Genomic DNA, 19,160 nt, shown 5'->3' on the forward strand with positions numbered 1-19,160 from the left:
TTCCAATTTAGTTTTTAAGCAGCTTTTTTGGTCTGGCCAAGTTGCTGGACCTCAGTGAGGACAGTTTTAGTTTGTGATTTCCAATTTAGTTTTTAAGCAGCTTTTTTGGGCTTGCCAAGTTGCTGGACCTCAGTGAGGACAGTTTTAGTTTGTGATTTCCAATTTAGTTTTTAAGCAGCTTTTTTGGGCTGGCCAAGTTGCTGGACCTCAGTGAGGACAGTTTTAGTTTGTGATTTCCAATTTAGTTTTTAAGCAGCTTTTTTGGTCTGGCCAAGTTGCTGGACCTCAGTGAGGACAGTTTTAGTTTGTGATTTCCAATTTAGTTTTTAAGCAGCTTTTTTGGGCTTGCCAAGTTGCTGGACCTCAGTGAGGACAGTTTTAGTTTGTGATTTCCAATTTAGTTTTTAAGCAGCTTTTTTGGTCTGGCCAAGTTGCTGGACCTCAGTGAGGACAGTTTTAGTTTGTGATTTCCAATTTAGTTTTTAAGCAGCTTTTTTGGGCTTGCCAAGTTGCTGGACCTCAGTGAGGACAGTTTTAGTTTGTGATTTCCAATTTAGTTTTTAAGCAGCTTTTTTGGTCTGGCCAAGTTGCTGGACCTCAGTGAGGACAGTTTTAGTTTGTGATTTCCAATTTAGTTTTTAAGCAGCTTTTTTGGGCTGGCCAAGTTGCTGGACCTCAGTGAGGACAGTTTTAGTTTGTGATTTCCAATTTAGTTTTTAAGCAGCTTTTTTGGGCTTGCCAAGTTGCTGGACCTCAGTGAGGACAGTTTTAGTTTGTGATTTCCAATTTAGTTTTTAAGCAGCTTTTTTGAGCTGGCCAAGTTGCTGGACCTCAGTGAGGACAGTTTTAGTTTGTGATTTCCAATTTAGTTTTTAAGCAGCTTTTTTGGGCTTGCCAAGTTGCTGGACCTCAGTGAGGACAGTTTTAGTTTGTGATTTCCAATTTAGTTTTTAAGCAGCTTTTTTGGTCTGGCCAAGTTGCTGGACCTCAGTGAGGACAGTTTTAGTTTGTGATTTCCAATTTAGTTTTTAAGCAGCTTTTTTGGGCTTGCCAAGTTGCTGGACCTCAGTGAGGACAGTTTTAGTTTGTGATTTCCAATTTAGTTTTTAAGCAGCTTTTTTGGGCTGGCCAAGTTGCTGGACCTCAGTGAGGACAGTTTTAGTTTGTGATTTCCAATTTAGTTTTTAAGCAGCTTTTTTGGTCTGGCCAAGTTGCTGGACCTCAGTGAGGACAGTTTTAGTTTGTGATTTCCAATTTAGTTTTTAAGCAGCTTTTTTGGGCTTGCCAAGTTGCTGGACCTCAGTGAGAAGTCTTCATTTTGTGATTGCAAACTTATTTTTTTAACGGGTTTTTTTTTCCTTTTTTGGCCCTGCCTTGATGACGTCACACAAACTGACGTGTAGCATTGCTGGTTGGCCGAAATCTCGGCCAATCAGCTTTGGCATTGCAATCAGTTTGCCCGGTAATGGTGATACAGCAAATTTTCAGCCAATCAGCGTTGAGATTGCTGATGGGCAGAAATCTCGGCCAATCAGTGTTGTTTGCTCAGAGTGCTTTGCTTTGAAAGTTTTGCAACTTTTGCAGCCGTTTCTTCGAGCCGTTTCTTCGAGCCGTTTCTTCGAGTCGTTTCTTGCATCTCTGTCTTGGTGTTGCTGTGTGTTGCATCTGTGTTTTGGATCTGTGTCTGGGATCTGTTTCTTGGATCTGTGTCTTGGAGGTGTTTGTGAAGACTTCTCTGAAGATGGCACCTAAACGTTCCATGCGTAGTGGAGGCAGCGATGCTAAAAAGACCCGGAAAATGCTGACAATCAAGGAGAAGATTGAACTGTTGGACATGCTGAAAGCGGGACAGTCTAATGTAGAGGTTGGTCGCCATTATGGGATCAACGAATCGACTGTGCGATACATTAAGAAAGATGAGAAGAAGATAAGGCAAACTTCTCTGATATCATTCAACAAGGCTGCAAAAAGAATGGTGACGCCTAGAAACAAACGGCTTATGAAGATGGAAGCTGCTTTGTCTGTGTGGGTAGAAGACTGCAGAAAAAAAAAGCATTGCTTTGGATACGAACACTATCCGAACCAAGGCGCAGCAATTGTACAACCGTCTTGAAGATGCAGATGGGGGAGACCCAGGTAAGGGCTGGTGTTTTTTATATTTAAGTGTTTTTAAAGGAAGGAGGGGGGGGAGAGAAAGGAGGGTGGGAGGGTGGGGAGGGAAGGATGGAAAGAAGGAGATAAAGGAGGGAGGGAGGGAAGGGGGGAGAGAAAGGAGGGGGGGAGGTAGGGGAGGGAAGGATGGAAAGAAGGAGATAAAGGAGGGAGGGAGGGAAGGAAGGGGGGAGAGAAAGGAGGGGGGGGAGGGAGGGGAGGGAAGGATGGAAAGAAGGAGATAAAGGAGGGGGGGGAGGGAGGGAAGGGGGGAGAGAAAGGAGGGGGGGAGGGAGGGGAGGGAAGGATGGAAAGAAGGAGATAAAGGAGGGAGGGAAGGGGGGAGAGAAAGGAGGGAGAGAAAGGAGGGGGGAAGGATGGAAAGAAGGAGATAAAGGAGGGAGGGAAGGGGGGAGAGAAAGGAGGGGGGGGAGGGAGGGGAGGGAAGGATGGAAAGAAGGAGATAAAGGAGGGGGGAGGGAAGGAAGGGGGGAGAGAAAGGAGGGGGGGGAGGGAGGGGAGGGAAGGATGGAAAGAAGGAGATAAAGGAGGGAGGGAAGCGGGGAGAGAAAGGAGGGGGGGAGGGAGGGGAGGGAAGGATGGAAAGAAGGAGATAAAGGAGGGGGGGAGGGAAGGAAGGGGGGAGAGAAAGGAGGGGGGGAGGGAGGGGAGGGAAGGATGGAAAGAAGGAGATAAAGGAGGGAGGGAAGGGGGGAGAGAAAGGAGGGAGAGAAAGGAGGGGGGAAGGATGGAAAGAAGGAGATAAAGGAGGGAGGGAAGGGGGGAGAGAAAGGAGGGGGGGAGGGAGGGGAGGGAAGGATGGAAAGAAGGAGATAAAGGAGGGGGGGAGGGAAGGAAGGGGGGAGAGAAAGGAGGGGGGGAGGGAGGGGAGGGAAGGATGGAAAGAAGGAGATAAAGGAGGGGGGGAGGGAAGGAAGGGGGGAGAGAAAGGAGGGGGGGAGGGATGGAGGGAAGGACTGTATGCTTTCATTCAAGTCACTTCTCTCTCCCTTTCCTGTCATTCTCTGTAGGTGAAGGCGCTGATGACCCTGAAGACCCCCAGCCGTCAACATCTTCTGCTTCTTCAGCCTCAGCCCCAGCCACATTCACAGCAAGCAAAGGGTGGTTCGATAAATTTCAACGGCGCTATGGCCTGAAGAGTGTGTCATTGCACGGAGAAGCTGCCTCAGCAGATACAGGTGCAGCAGAAAACTTTGTCCAGCGCACGTTTAAAGACCTAATTGCAGAAGGGGGCTACCTTCCAGAACAGGTGTTCAACATGGACGAAACAGGCCTGTTCTGGAAGAGGATGCCTTCAAGGACTTTCTTGATGCAAGATGAAGCCAAAGCCCCTGGCTTTAAGGCCATGAAAGATCGAGTGACTTTGATCATGTGCGGGAATGCAGCAGGCTTTTTAATGAAGCCAGGGCTAATCTATAAGTCACGAAATCCAAGAGCCCTCAAGAACAGAAACAAGAATTCATTGCCAGTGTACTGGATGCATAATCCTAAAGCATGGATTACAAAACCCCTCACGCGGGACTGGTTTCAACAGTGCTTCATCCCACAGGTGCAGGTGTATTTGGCTGGCAAAGGACTTGATTTCAAAGTGCTTCTCCTAATGGACAATGCTGGAGGCCATGATCACCTGGAACATGAACGTGATGGGGTTGCAAGTCGAATTCTTGCCACCAAACACCACATCGCTTATCCAGCCGATGGATCAAGGTGTTATCCGTGCATTTAAGGCACTGTACACGCGCAATTCTCTTGCAAGCATTGTGGAAGCAATGGAAGCTGATCAAAACTTCACATTGAAGGCCTACTGGCGTCAGTACACAATTGCATCTTGTCTGAAGAACATTCAGAGTGCCTTGACAGATATGAAGACACAGACAATGAATGCCTGCTGGAAGAAATTGTGGCCAGAAGTGGTGCATGCTCACAGGGGATTTGCTCCCGAAGAAATTCAAGATGCTGCAGTCCAGAACTCTGTGAAGCTGGCACAGGCAGTGGGTGGAGAAGGCTTCGTTGACATGACACCAGAGGAAGTCAATGGTTTGCTTGATGAGCATGGCCTACCGCTGACAGACAAAGATCTGGAGGAGCTGACCAGGTCAGCGAGTGAAGAAGAGGAGGGAGCTGAAGAAGATGAGGAAGAAGAAGATGTTGGCCTAACGCTTGAGCGGCTTGCAGAAGTGAACAGAGCTGCTGCAAATCTCCAACGCATGGTGGAACTTTGGGATCCCCACATGACTCGCTTTTTACAATTTAAGGCCTCCCTTGACAACACCATTGCACCATACAGAGCCATGTTAGCCAAGGAAAAGAAAAAGCGCCAACAACTGCCCATAACTATGTTTGTCACGAAAACCGCGAGGTCTGTCACACCATCACCTGCAGCGTCCATTGTAGACATGGTGATAGAAGAAGATCCCGATTTATCCTAGTTATGCTTACACCCCCCCCCAAAAAAATGTACAGTAAATAAATATTTTTATTATTTCTATCAGGATGACTAAGTGTGTTATTAAATGTGTACAGTACAGGTACAGGTACAGGTGGAGGTACAGTACAGTACATTAAGGGGATGGGAAATGGTAATTTGTGGGTTGAAAGTGTTGGGACTGAGTGGCATAGAGAAGAATGAATGAATGACTGACTGAGTGAATGAATGAAATTCAAACACAGGTGAGGGCTGGGGGTTTTTATTCTGTCATTGCTTAAGTGCTTTTTAAGGGAGGGAGGGAGGGAGGGATGGAAGGAGGACATGAGGGCCAAAAAAGCTGCTTAAAAACTAAATTGGAAATCACAAACTAAAACTGTCCTCACTGAGGTCCAGCAACTTGGCAAGCCCAAAAAAGCTGCTTAAAAACTAAATTGGAAATCACAAACTGAAACTGTCCTCACTGAGGTCCAGCAACTTGGCCAGACCAAAAAAGCTGCTTAAAAACTAAATTGGAAATCACAAACTGAAACTGTCCTCACTGAGGTCCAGCAACTTGGCCAGACCAAAAAAGCTGCTTAAAAACTAAATTGGAAATCACAAACTAAAACTGTCCTCACTGAGGTCCAGCAACTTGGCAAGCCCAAAAAAGCTGCTTAAAAACTAAATTGGAAATCACAAACTGAAACTGTCCTCACTGAGGTCCAGCAACTTGGCAAGCCCAAAAAAGCTGCTTAAAAACTAAATTGGAAATCACAAACTAAAACTGTCCTCACTGAGGTCCAGCAACTTGGCCAGACCAAAAAAGCTGCTTAAAAACTAAATTGGAAATCACAAACTAAAACTGTCCTCACTGAGGTCCAGCAACTTGGCAAGCCCAAAAAAGCTGCTTAAAAACTAAATTGGAAATCACAAACTAAAACTGTCCTCACTGAGGTCCAGCAACTTGGCAAGCCCAAAAAAGCTGCTTAAAAACTAAATTGGAAATCACAAACTAAAACTGTCCTCACTGAGGTCCAGCAACTTGGCAAGCCCAAAAAAGCTGCTTAAAAACTAAATTGGAAATCACAAACTAAAACTGTCCTCACTGAGGTCCAGCAACTTGGCCAGCCCAAAAAAGCTGCTTAAAAACTAAATTGGAAATCACAAACTAAAACTGTCCTCACTGAGGTCCAGCAACTTGGCCAGACCAAAAAAGCTGCTTAAAAACTAAATTGGAAATCACAAACTAAAACTGTCCTCACTGAGGTCCAGCAACTTGGCAAGCCCAAAAAAGCTGCTTAAAAACTAAATTGGAAATCACAAACTAAAACTGTCCTCACTGAGGTCCAGCAACTTGGCCAGACCAAAAAAGCTGCTTAAAAACTAAATTGGAAATCACAAACTAAAACTGTCCTCACTGAGGTCCAGCAACTTGGCAAGCCCAAAAAAGCTGCTTAAAAACTAAATTGGAAATCACAAACTAAAACTGTCCTCACTGAGGTCCAGCAACTTGGCCAGCCCAAAAAAGCTGCTTAAAAACTAAATTGGAAATCACAAACTAAAACTGTCCTCACTGAGGTCCAGCAACTTGGCCAGACCAAAAAAGCTGCTTAAAAACTAAATTGGAAATCACAAACTAAAACTGTCCTCACTGAGGTCCAGCAACTTGGCAAGCCCAAAAAAGCTGCTTAAAAACTAAATTGGAAATCACAAACTAAAACTGTCCTCACTGAGGTCCAGCAACTTGGCCAGACCAAAAAAGCTGCTTAAAAACTAAATTGGAAATCACAAACTAAAACTGTCCTCACTGAGGTCCAGCAACTTGGCAAGCCCAAAAAAGCTGCTTAAAAACTAAATTGGAAATCACAAACTAAAACTGTCCTCACTGAGGTCCAGCAACTTGGCCAGCCCAAAAAAGCTGCTTAAAAACTAAATTGGAAATCACAAACTAAAACTGTCCTCACTGAGGTCCAGCAACTTGGCTAGGACAAACCCCCCCGTTAAAAAAATAAGTTTGCAAACACAAAATGAAGACTTCTCACTGAGAGCCAGCAACTTGGCTAGGACAAACCCCCCCGTTAAAAAAATAAGTTTGCAAACACAAAATGAAGACTTCTCACTGAGAGCCAGCAACTTGGCTAGGACAAACCCCCCGTTAAAAAAATAAGTTTGCAATCACAAAATGAAGACTTCTCACTGAGAGCCAGCAACTTGGCTAGGACAAACACCCCCCCGTTAAAAAAATAAGTTTGCAAACACAAAATGAAGACTTCTCACTGAGAGCCAGCAACTTGGACAGGGCAAAAAAACGGGGCGAATCGGGGAGAGGGGCGAATCTGGCGGGCGGGTTGTAGCGCCGAGGAGCTCGGAGGCGCTGCGGGGGGGGGGGTGGCCGGCATGGAAAGTAACCATTGCCAGCCTCCGAACTGCCGTCGCCCCACCATCTGCGCATGCGCGGCCATTTAAAAAAAAAAAAAAAAGATCGCGCATGCTCAGATAGTACTTTTAGTTCCGCGGCGCCAAGCACGTATTTTTTTTTAAAAAATTTTTTTTTAAATTCGCGATATAGCGTTCGCGAAAAACGAGATGGTAGCAATTGCTGAAAAATCGCGATATAGCGTTTCGCGAAGATCGAGATCGCGAAACTCGAGGGACCACTGTACAGTTATAGAGTTATAAATTTAATTAAATTATAAATTAAAATAAGGCCATGGGAGCAATTACTGAAAAACAGTTCCACTGAGCTGAAGCAATGTGCCCTCAATATGTTAGATTGAAAACATGATGCTCTGTAATAATTTATGTGTTATATCCATAAGTTAACAAGAAAACAGTATGCATTGTCTGTAAATCAGTACAATGCTTAATGCTTTAGATCAGGGGTACCCATGGGACCTGCCTGGAAATATCAAAAGACTGCCCTGTGATGCTCTCTGCCAGCCAAAATGGGCCATAGGGGGCACTTGCATCCTCACAGTCTGTTTTCAGCCTTCCTAGCCTCCAGCAGAATCTGCTGGCCAAAAATGGGCTGTATGGAGTGCTGCTGGAGGACTGAATTGGATTGGATTACAATTCTGTGGCCTTAAATAAGTACGTGATCTGTATAGAAAACAAGCAGCATCCTATGTTAATACAACAGTTTAATGCCATACTTTACATACTATAGGTCCATTTAATCTACAATCAACATGTCAGGCTTGACACAATCTATACTTAATAGCCATTTCTATTTACTATCCTGGAAATTTACCTCTGCTGTTAGATCTTGTATTATCATGTTATTTATGTTAATGTATTTTTATTATTAGTTGAATAATTAAAAATAATAATATAAATAGCTTTTTTGCCTAGAAAAGCAATCTTCTATTAAACAATGGGTATAAATTTAGAAATAAAAAGTTTAGTGGAGTATGAAGAGTAAGTAATGCCCACCATGTCTACCCCGCCCTGGCAACACACACACACGCCCCTCCAAGGTCAAACACAGTCCTGATGCGGCCCTCAATGAAATTGAGTTTGACACTCCTGCTTTAGATGAAGCACATAGTGGTTCACCAAAGATTAAGACAAAGTAAATATATTTGTCTTTAGCTGTTACAAGACATTGATTTTTTTTTGTTTCAACATGTGATTAGATTTATAAATTGTTAATGCAAATCTCTTTTGATTGTCTAAAATCCAAAGTATGCTAGTACAGTGTACTGTATTTTAATACATTTCTCAAACAGCTATATTTGTTCTTGATTAATTATAATCCATTCACTTGCTGTCAACTGAGCAAACTGCTGACTACAACAACTTTCTAGGATTTAAACACACAAGACTGAGCATATACAGTATTTTTATGTGTTTACACATTCAAAATTATAGTTTATGAATATAATTAATACCTGAAATTAAAAGGATACGAAACTTAAGAAGCCTAATTTGTCACGTAAAGAATATTTTTGGAAGAAATACAGGCAGCTGAATTTCAATATAACAAACCACTCTTCTATTATTTGTTTCATGCAAAAGCTTGTGGAAATACACTGTTTAAAGCTAAGGCCAAGACTTTTAAAACAGTTTTTATGTATTACAGATTCTATTGTCTTAATAAAATGGTATTAAAAAACTTTCATTTTAGATCTAAGAATTTAATCTCTTTATCCAACTATTATATAACTTTTAAATATGAGTTTCCACTAATGTCCATTAACGTGATCATTTCTGTCAATCAGCTACAATAATTTAAGTAAAGTTAATAATAAAAGCAACTGTTACTGAAGCTTACTTTCTTAAAACTTTGTAGTAAACCAATAGATTCACAAGCCTTTCCCCCTCTTCTAAATCTCAATTCAATATCACGCTTACTGAAAAAGTTGATTTTAGAAGCTAGCTCTTTTGAATGACAGAGATTGTAATATCGCTCAAAATATGGGAGGTGCCAATCTACAGGATGTTCAAATGTATAATTAGAATTCTGAAATATGCTTTGCTCTGTTATTTAGAATAATTGTCACTATAGAGAAGAACAATTGATTTCAATCTAATATTTAAGGATCTGCTGCCAACACTTAGAATCAGAGTCCAAATCAGAATCTTTATCATGCCTCACTAATCGTATTATAAAAAGCTATAATGTATTGATTATGCACATTTAAAAGCTGAAAATTTATTCCTGGAAGGGCCGAGTAGCTATAGATCTTTACATAGGGACAAAATGTAATTATATCATTGCTCATTGTTATCCATGTGCTGTTGTGAGTACAGTTCAATAGTTTCTAAGGCACTAATGGCGAACCTGTGGCACGCATGCCACAGGGGGCACCCAGAGCCATATCTGAGGGCACGTGAGGCATTCTCCTGTCAAATCCAGTGCTGATTTTTTACCACCTTTTAGGCCATTTTCATTCTCCACAAGCTTCAGGAAAGCCTCCTGACCCTGAGAATGGCGAAAAACAGCCCCTCATGCTAACTGGAAGTTTGGAAACTAACTCACGGTTGGTCTGTTGGGCTGTTTTTCGCCGTCCCCAGGCTTCAGGAAGCTTTCCAGAAACCTTGAGGAGAGCGAAAAACAGCCCAACGGGCCTATTTGAGGGGGAGTGTGTGTGTGTGCATGCGCAGGGTGCAGCCCAGGGGTTTTGCACATGCGCAGGGGGAGGGCATTACTTAATGGATGCATGCAGGTGTGCTCCCTTTTGGCACCTGAGACAAAAAAAGATTTGCCATCACTGTTCTAATGTATCATAGATTTTCCATCTCAATAGCTAACCAGAGAAGTCCTCATATATTGTAATAATTTGCTTAGAAATTGAAATACAATTAGAAACATAGAAGAAGACTGACGGCAGAAAAAGACCTCATGGTCCATCTAGTCTGCCCTTATACTATTTCCTGTATTTTATCTTAGGATGGATATATGTTTATCCCAAACATGTTTAAATTCAGTTACTGTGGATTTACCAACCACGTCTGCTGGAAGTTTGTTCCAAGCATCTACTACTCTTTCAGTGAAATAATATTTTCTCACGTTGCTTTTGATCTTTCCCCCAACTAACTTCAGATTGTGTCCCCTTGTTCTTGTGTTCACTTTCCTATTAAAAACACTTCCCTCCTGAACCTTATTTAACCCTTTAACATATTTAAATGTTTCGATCATGTCCCCTCTTTTCCTTCTGTTTTCCTAGCCATTACAAATAATGACCCTAACCCCAAATTAACAACTACAAGTGATTCACTTGATAACAGTGGCTAGAAAGATCATAAAATGGGGAAAACTCACTTAATGATTATCTTTTGAGCTCAGCTGTGACCATAAGTCAAGAATTACCTGTAAACTGTAGCGAAGGAGACACAGCAGCCCAACTGTGAAAAGTCACTTCTGCTAATGCACAAATTCCTAAAACCAAACTTTATACTCTTTGCTAAGTAAATTTGCATCATTTCAAAAACTGGAATGGAATAGTTAAGCAGCAATAGTAACGCATGCCTTTGTAAACAGAGAACTGGACTACTGTAATATATTCTACAGGTAGCTGCAGTTGGTGTGAAATGCAATTGTCTATTAATTAATAATGTGTGAGAGCTATTATAATCGTACTCTGTATCTACCTCAAGAGCAACACTGCCTACCATTTTGACTGAAAATTCAAAAGTGTCTATCAATACCTAAAAGCTCTATACCAGAAAGGTGCTGCTGAAAATCCTTGCTTTTCAGGAGTTAAAGCAACAGAGGCTTGGAAACAGATTCAAATAAATTTTTACGAAAGTGGTTACAATTTTGCTTTTCAGGAGAATTCCCGAGGAGTGAATTTTGTTCATGGAAAAAGCAGAAGGTATGATATCTTCTCCGGGTCCCATTAACAGGCAATGCTGCCAGTGTCGGGACCTAGGGGAAGAGCCTACTCTGTAGCAGCCCCAGCCCTCTGGAATCAACTCCCTCCAGAGATTTTTACTGCCCCCACTCTCCCAGCCTTTCGTAAAGCCTTAAAAATGCACCTCTGCCGACAGACCTGGAGTCATTGAATTTTAACATCTACCCCAGCCTATGATTGAATTGATAATGTATGAAATGTGAACGTTTGGTTTTTAAATGAACTGGAGTTTTAGAATATGATACCTGTTAGTTGCTATGGAAAGTCAAAGGAAGGTCTGGCTCAAACGGAGGGAGCCGGATAGAGTTGGAGAAAGGGCTTCGTGGGGCTTTATGATTTAATGTTTTTTGAGTATTTGAAATGTTAGATTTCTGCATATTTTATTTGTCTTGCTGTAAGCCACCCTGAGTCTCAGGAGAAAGGTGCCATAGAAATGAAATGAATAGATAAATAAGCAAGCTAATTTCATTAGCAAAAGTCACATCAATTGGTTAAACAGACATTAAGCAAAACCACCACTTACTTGCTGACTTCTTTATACTGTGCTATTTCCTCAATATAAAGGAGATCGTGTAGTCGTGACTGATAATTACTCTTGGTCAATGATTTATCCAAGACAGACTGTGTAAATAGCTGGTCAGCAGACAGAGGGATCTGATATCTGATCAGAAGGCTCTTATCCAATTCAGTAGTCTCATTTGGCTCAAATTCTACAATTGTCTTGGAAGTGGAATCCCAACGCTTGGCTGTGGTCAACAGTTGCTGACGTGCATTCATTCGGTATTCAAGATCTATTTGTAGCAGATAAAGAAAATAAACAGATACGCTTACTAAGTTATATTTAAACAATCAACCTGCAAATGGTAATAGATTTTTTTTTTAAAGAAAATCTTGACAATTAACACCATTTGTTTATTTATTTATTTATTTTATTTGTCATACAAATATAGTATTGTATTGTAGCATGTTTAACATAATGTAGAGATAGAAAAGATAAAAAGACATTTGGACAGGAACGGTCCAAACTCCAATAGGGGTGCTAATCCTGAGTTGAGAAGATTCCTGTACATAGACTGTTCAGCAATAAATAGGTTTAACTGGACCTTCACCTGTGGACCTGGTTTTTTAAACTAATAGTTTAATGTGTAATTGAAGTGCCATTGACAAAGGAAAGATCACACATAAACAATTTCACAATCATTACAATGATTCAAAATGCCTTTAATATGAAGTTTTAAAGTACCTTTCTATATTCAAATTATTGTTTAAGATATGTATGTATGTATGTATGTATGTATGTATGTATGTATGTATATGTGTGTCGAATAAAAAATCTAATATATGTAAGCCGCCCTGAATCTAATGAGAAGGGCGGCATAAAAATTGCATATATATATATATGCGATTTTTATACCGCCTTTTCCTTAGACTCAGGGTGGCTTACGTGTTAGCAATAGGACTTTTTAACAGAGCCAGCATATTGCCCTCACAATCCGGGTCCTCATTTTACCCAGCTCGGAAGGATAGAAGACTGAGTCAACCTTGAGTCGGTGATGAGATTTGAACTGCTGACCTACAGATCTACAGTCAGCTTCAGTGGCCTGCAGTACAGCACTCTACCTGCTGCGCCATCCCAGCTCATATCTATATATTATATATATCTTCCCCTAACTAATGCACTTTTCTTTATATGCAACTTTCCCAAATACTTACTATTATTGTAGACAACCTTCCCAAAGCTATACTTTTTATAAGTAAATTTGGGGCTGAGAAAGATTCATAAATGTACAAAGTTGTTTTTTTTTTAATGAAACTACAAATCATACCTTCTGTTGAAGCAGCATCAATCATCACTCGTTGCATCAAAACTGGTTCAGTCCCAAAATCAAATACCACAGTTTGACGAAAGGTCCCAAAGATTTCTGTACTAAAAGCTACACTGATTTTGTACACTGAATGATCTGTTCCGTTTTGGGTCATCTTTCCTCCAACCCATTCCTGGCAGGTTTCTGGGACTTCTTGTTTCATTTGGGTGGCACTGTCTCCAGCCGATATTGCCATGATACTAAAATGAGGACGATGCGCATCATAAAGGAGTGCTACTCGATACAACATTCTTGCAGGCTGTGAAGGAAAAAAAAATCTAAATAATTTTGGTACATGTTTCCTCATTCCTCATATTCCTTTCCTTCCTTCCTTCCTTCATTCCTTCATTCCCTCCCTCCCTTCCCTTCCCTTCCCTTTCTTCCTTCCTTCCTTCCTTCCCTTCCTTCCTTCCTTCCCTTCCTTCCTTCCTTCCTTCCTCACATTTATGCAGCCACCCATCTCACAAAGTACAACTCCGGGCAGCATACAATTAAAAAAATGAACCATACATACCTATCTATGTATCCATCTATATATCTGTATATCTATAGTTATATAAAATTTAAAAGACTGAAAGACATTATTTCCGGTGTTATGGACCATGGACCATATATTATATCAAGAATTCTCCATTTCCATTAGCTTCCCAAGCGTTTTGACATAGCCACGTTTGAGGGACTTCTGTAAGACTACCAATACATATTGCAATGCAGTGGTGATTGTTTCTATATCTCCACACAAAATACAACATTTCCTGCAACTTCAAAAATATTGTATTTGTAAAACTGCAAGTTTTCTAATTTAATCAAGAAAAAAAATTAAATGTTTACATTATAAACTATTTTGGAAAGGTGGAAGTGAGAAAATTCTTTCAGTAATTTGCATTCAAATTTGAACTCAAACCTATTTGTTCTTGTTAGTTGTGAAGTCACGATGGATCAGACACCACTTTGCAACTAACAACAACAACAACAACAACAACAAATAGTTTAGAATCCAATGTGCTTTACATAAATGAAGATATTTTATACTGATCTGTAAAACGGCCCATATCAGAAATAAGGAGAAAGGAGGAGAAGGTGAAGTCAGTAAAGCAAGGCCAAATCACAAAAAAATTCTATAAATCTATAAATATTTATATATTTTTCTTAAATCACAGCAGTAACTGAATTACTGCTGGTAATAGGTTAAGTTTTTATTCTATTGCAAAATGGAAAAAAAAGATAAGTTGTTTAAAATCTTAGGATTAAGTACCTATAATTATATTCCAGCAATGAATTGGTTGTTGTTATTTTTTTTTAAAAAGACAGAATCCTACCTTACATATAAGAGCAAAAGTCCACATCTGATGTGATTTTTTGGTGGTGACAGTAACTGAGAGTTCAGGGCTATGTTCAACTCTTACTCCATCAAGACATTCACTGAGCTAGAGAAAATGCAGTGTTAGAAATCTTATAGGATAATAACAGTACTAGAAAAATAATTCTGGGTAAATAACATCTCCAACTCATCATTAGAATCAGAATTATATTTACTGTAGTTTTTCAGAGTATAAGACACACCTTTTTCCTCCCTAAAAGAGAATGAAAATTTGGGTGCATCTTATACTCCGAATGTAGCTTTTCAAAGTCCCCCCCCCCCAACCCTAACTAGGTGCTAACAATCTTCCTGGCTTCCTACTCCCTCCAAAGAGGTTTTTTTCAGACCTAAGTCTTTGCAGGAAAAAGGCTTTTTCAGCCCTAGCACCCTGCTAACGATCTTCATGGCTTGAAGCATTTATTTTTATTCCTACTCCCCCTCTGAAGCAGTTTTTCCTCCCTTAAGTCTTTGCGGACTTGTTTTCATTCCTGCTCTCTCTGAAAAAGGTTTTTTCAGCCCTAACCGGGGGATAAAATAATGTGCTGAAGCTGAACAGACTAAAGATGCTAGTCAGATAAATACCTAGCAGGTAGATTTTCCCCCCGATTTTCCTCCCCCAAAAATAAGGTGCATCGTATACTCCAGTGTGTCTTATGCTCCAAAAAATACAGTAACTCAGAATCTACTGTTTTGATTGATTCTGTCAGAGATTTCAGAAATACTCTTTGTGCCAGAGAGAAGTCAAAACAGTTTTAATCAGGGGTGGGATTCAAATAATTTAACCGCCTGTTCACCCAGGGTCAGGTTGGCTGTTCTGGGAGGCATGGCCTAGCCCCATCCTCCAGCTCCGCCACACATGCAGGACGAGTCTCCTGTGATGGCTAACCTGACCCTGGGCAAACAGATTGTTAAATTCACACATGCGCGCGCGCACACATACACACACACACATTATCAAAGTGGATCCTGGACACTGCACTGCAATGGAGAAACAGGAAAGGGAGTGGCCAGCGTGAGAGAAGGAAGACAGCCTTCTCCTTCCCTCACGCTGACCGCTCCACTGCACATGTGAACTGGTTGAATCCCACTTTTGGTTTTAATGGTATGGATCGGAGTAGGTTCTACTTAACTTCCTCACTGGTTTGCATCGCGACAGAACTGCACGCATCCCTTCCTGGGAAATAATCAAAAAATAGCTTCTGCGCAGAAGCAAAAATTAGCTTCTACACATGCGCAGAAGCGAAAAACAAGATGGTGGTGCCCACGGATGGGCAGCAACAGAACCAGCTCCTTGATGTTACCACTGGTATACTAACAGTTCTAAAGAACTGGTTAGAACCGATAGGAATCCACCTCTGGTATGGATTGTACAGCAAATCCTATTTATATCTATAGGACTGGTTCAGGTCCTTCCTATCCACCATTTTGTATTTATGTATAATCAGATGTGCAACTGGGTATGCAAACTAACTGTGAAAAGAACCAATAAAATCTTGGTGGCAAAAAATATACATCATTTTCTCTGCATTTTTTAGATACATTCCTGACCTAAAAGGAGGTTAATATTGTAAAATTCACTGAATCATTACACTCTTGACAGGAATCTATGTTTCCAGATGTAAGGCTCCTAGCATTCTCAAAATCCATAATGAATTTTTCTGGGGTAAGAAAAAAAATACAGAAGCAGCAGTGTCAAAATAAGAATGGATTACAAATGGAAGATAACATCATATAGATTCAATCTGTAGCTCTAAATCAATATCTGGAAACATCTAAAACTAACAGTGAAACATTACAAATATTTCACAAAAACATGAAGTTTTCAATTTCATATGCAAGAATGAGAATTGATTTGTGATTTTTTTTTATTAATAGAAATAGGCAACTGCATAATATAAATAATATTTTGAGGGTGTTAAAAACCTAGCAGACAAGTGTCAAAATCAAGCTCCTAATTTTAATGAACACTGAGAGATGTATTTATTCTTACCACTTTCTCAGGAGATAATGAATTCATCCATTTTTCAATCAAGGATTCCATGTAACTTCCCAAACATTGCTTGTTTTCTTTCTGTTGTTTTAACTTTATCAAGCGGGAAGCGTATCGTTTCTGCCATTCAGTCAGCTCGTCCTGGGAATGTGCTGAAGTACACTGTGCACCATATCTGCAAATTCCTTGCTCTAAAAATCTGCATAAAACAGGGAAGAAAAACATTCCTTAAATTCCCCATTTGAAATAGCCTCCAAACTCATAATGTTTTGAGTCTTGCATTCTGAATTTCCTAACCACACCTAATTAAAACTGTTAACCATAATCCAATTTGTAAACGGTGCAGCTCAATCGATCCACTTACAGTTGCACCTGTTGCAAAGCTGTTGCAAGGTAAGAGATTGGCAGAAATAATCTGGATATGCCTGTCAAACTAATCATTTAGAGCCTGGCTATAGTATAATTTATTCCAGAATATTTAAGGAAAGGACTAAACTGACAAATGATAGTTTGCCATGGTGGCAAACAAGCAGAGGTCCAAGAGAGCACATTTTCCTGGATCCCGAGGTCTCCTCCATCCGGGACCGCGGAACCCCCGCGCGACAAACCTTGCCACACTCAAATGTTAGTTTATGCAGGAAATAGTGTGTCTCTTTTATCCTAACCGTAATATATACAGAATTGTCCAAAAGCACATTTTAGTAGCAAAACCATACCTCCTAAGCTCACAGAGGTACTACAAGGAACTGTTTTTCAAATGGATATACAGTACTGTAGAGGGGGGTGGATCAGTATACATATGATCTTCCAGTTTTCTAGATTTTTAGTGACACTTGTGGCCTTTTCTGCTTATTTCAGATTCATATTGGTACAGTCAGTAAATAAGTCAAATGGCTGCATTTCCCCCCCACTACTTTATGCACTCAAGGCTATATTTGGATTTATTTGTATAATTAAACTAATTTTTCCACCAATTCTGTTGCCAGTATAGGAATTGCTTCATAAAAGCTTACCACCTGGAAGTGTAATTTATAAACTGTTTACAGTCTGCAATATATTTTGTTTTGGCATAGAAAGCAAAAACAGCCACTTCAGCAGTGGAACCAATCGCCAAGGCGTGCACATGCACTCCTACACAGGCATCTGTCCATCTGTTCTTGGGATTCCAGCACTGACTTGGTCCTTTCCAACTGTGTGATTCTAAGAAGACAGGAGTTAATTGCTAGGCATTGCTATACTTGCCATTTCTTTATGCCTTATATGGGAGTTCTAATACATCTGTCACAGAGTAAAAGTGAGTCACTTAATTTGGATAACTTATCAATAAGAATATTGCTGTGCTTTGTTTTCATGTATTTATATGTTTTAATTATAATTCTAAGTGAGGTAGGCTTAGTGGAAGGCAAGAAAAAATTGTTAATAATGAGAAAATGGTAGATTTGTTTTAAAATGACTAAATAAAAAAAATTAATATACATTTTTAAAAACCCAAATACATGTTGGTTTTCAAATCAACTTAAATATACCATCTGAAAGGGGGGGGTGTTCTCTAAAGCAGTGTTTTTCAACCAGTGTGCCGCGGCACAGACATGGTCAGGTGTGCCGCGAAGCTCAGAGAGAAAGAAAGCAAGAGAGAGAGAAAGCAAGACAGAAAGAAAGCAAGACAGAAAGAAAGCAAGAGAGAAAGAGCGAGCGAGAGAGAAAGAGAACAAGAGAGAGAGAAAGAAAGCAAGAGAGAGAGAAAGAGAACAAGAGAAAGAGAGAGAAAGAGAGAGAGAGCAAGAGAGAGAGAGAGGGGGAGGGAAGGAGAGAGAGAAAGACATAGAGGGAGGTAGGGAGAAAGAGAGAAAGAGAGCAAAAAAGAGGAAGGAAGGAAGAGAAAGAAAGAGGGAGAGAGAGAGAAAGAAAGAGGAAAGAAGGGAGAGAAAGAGGGAGGGAGAAAGAACTAGAGCGAAGGGGAGGAAGAGATAGATAATTTTTTTGTCCAAACTTTTTTTAGCCGCGCCCCACCCCTCCTGCTCAATGTGCCCCAGGGTTTCGTAAATGTAAAAAATGTGCCGCGGCTCAAAAAAGGTTGAAAATCAATGCTCTAAAGCATCATCACAAAACATATTCATACAGACTTCTAAATTCAAGCCACAATAACATTTTCAAACTTCAGGATACTTATGCAAATCTATCATCTATCAAGCAGGTTTATCAATTGGATAGTTACAAATCAAACACTACAAAGTGCTGATCTCACAAACAAAGCAATTACAGGTAAGAATTCAGATTGTGTTATTCTGCAAGTGAATATACAGTACATAGTTAAAAGAATATACACACTGTGCACATATTTCATCGAGATTTGTAGATAATAGTGGGTGTTACAGTTGAGAACTCTCAAATTGTAATACAAAAATAATCAGTACACTGGAAGCAAGCTTATACATTAGCTTGTAAATGTAAAAAATGGGGAAGCAATAGATATACTTTAATTAACACCAGGTAGCAGTATTTAGCATTTCATTAACAACTTTATGAGGTTACAATTCAGCCTTTTAGAATCACTTATTACGGGAAAAGAGGCAAACTGTCACATTTGCCTAGCTGGAGCATTTTGAAAGGGGGCAGGGGGGAAGGGATGGATCATCATTCAATTCCTTGTTGAGGAATGCAAACTATGACAAAGAAATACTAAGCGAGAGATTATCCTGGCATTTTATTACCATGCAAGGAAATGATTCCCCTGTTTAGTTTCTGCATACTGGACTGCTATTAAAGGTGCAGGAGTGTCTTTAAAAAGAAACCCAGCAACCCTCAAAGGCTAGCAATCAGAGTAAGAGATCATGTATGCTGCCCATAATTGCACATGCATGCCTCTGAGCTACATTCTTCACTAAAGGGTTTTTTGATGGCTGCAACTTATTCTAGGAGAAAGATACCATCGGCAGGGAAACCAAATCAGTGTGGAACAAGCATAAAAAAAACATGAATTACCACACACAAAGCCACAAGGCGCTAATTG

General features: G+C 40.4%; 1 protein-coding gene across 7 annotated transcripts in view; it reads right to left on the reverse strand.

Annotated features, from left to right (window-relative positions):
• Window positions 1-19,160, reverse strand: part of HELZ (helicase with zinc finger) — a 174,657-nt gene that overhangs the window by 91,853 nt on the left and 63,644 nt on the right. For all 7 annotated transcript variants that reach the window (XM_070740334.1, XM_070740336.1, XM_070740335.1 and 4 more), the window contains exons 7-10: window positions 16,151-16,349; window positions 14,120-14,227; window positions 12,762-13,059; window positions 11,459-11,726 (exon numbers count right to left, since the gene is read on the reverse strand). In XM_070740334.1, the coding sequence (XP_070596435.1) occupies window positions 11,459-11,726; window positions 12,762-13,059; window positions 14,120-14,227; window positions 16,151-16,349 (873 nt within the window). The remainder of the gene's footprint in view (window positions 1-11,458; window positions 11,727-12,761; window positions 13,060-14,119; window positions 14,228-16,150; window positions 16,350-19,160) is intronic.

Source organism: Erythrolamprus reginae, chromosome 2, assembly GCF_031021105.1.
Source record: "Erythrolamprus reginae isolate rEryReg1 chromosome 2, rEryReg1.hap1, whole genome shotgun sequence".
Classification (NCBI taxonomy): Eukaryota; Metazoa; Chordata; class Lepidosauria; order Squamata; family Dipsadidae; genus Erythrolamprus; species Erythrolamprus reginae.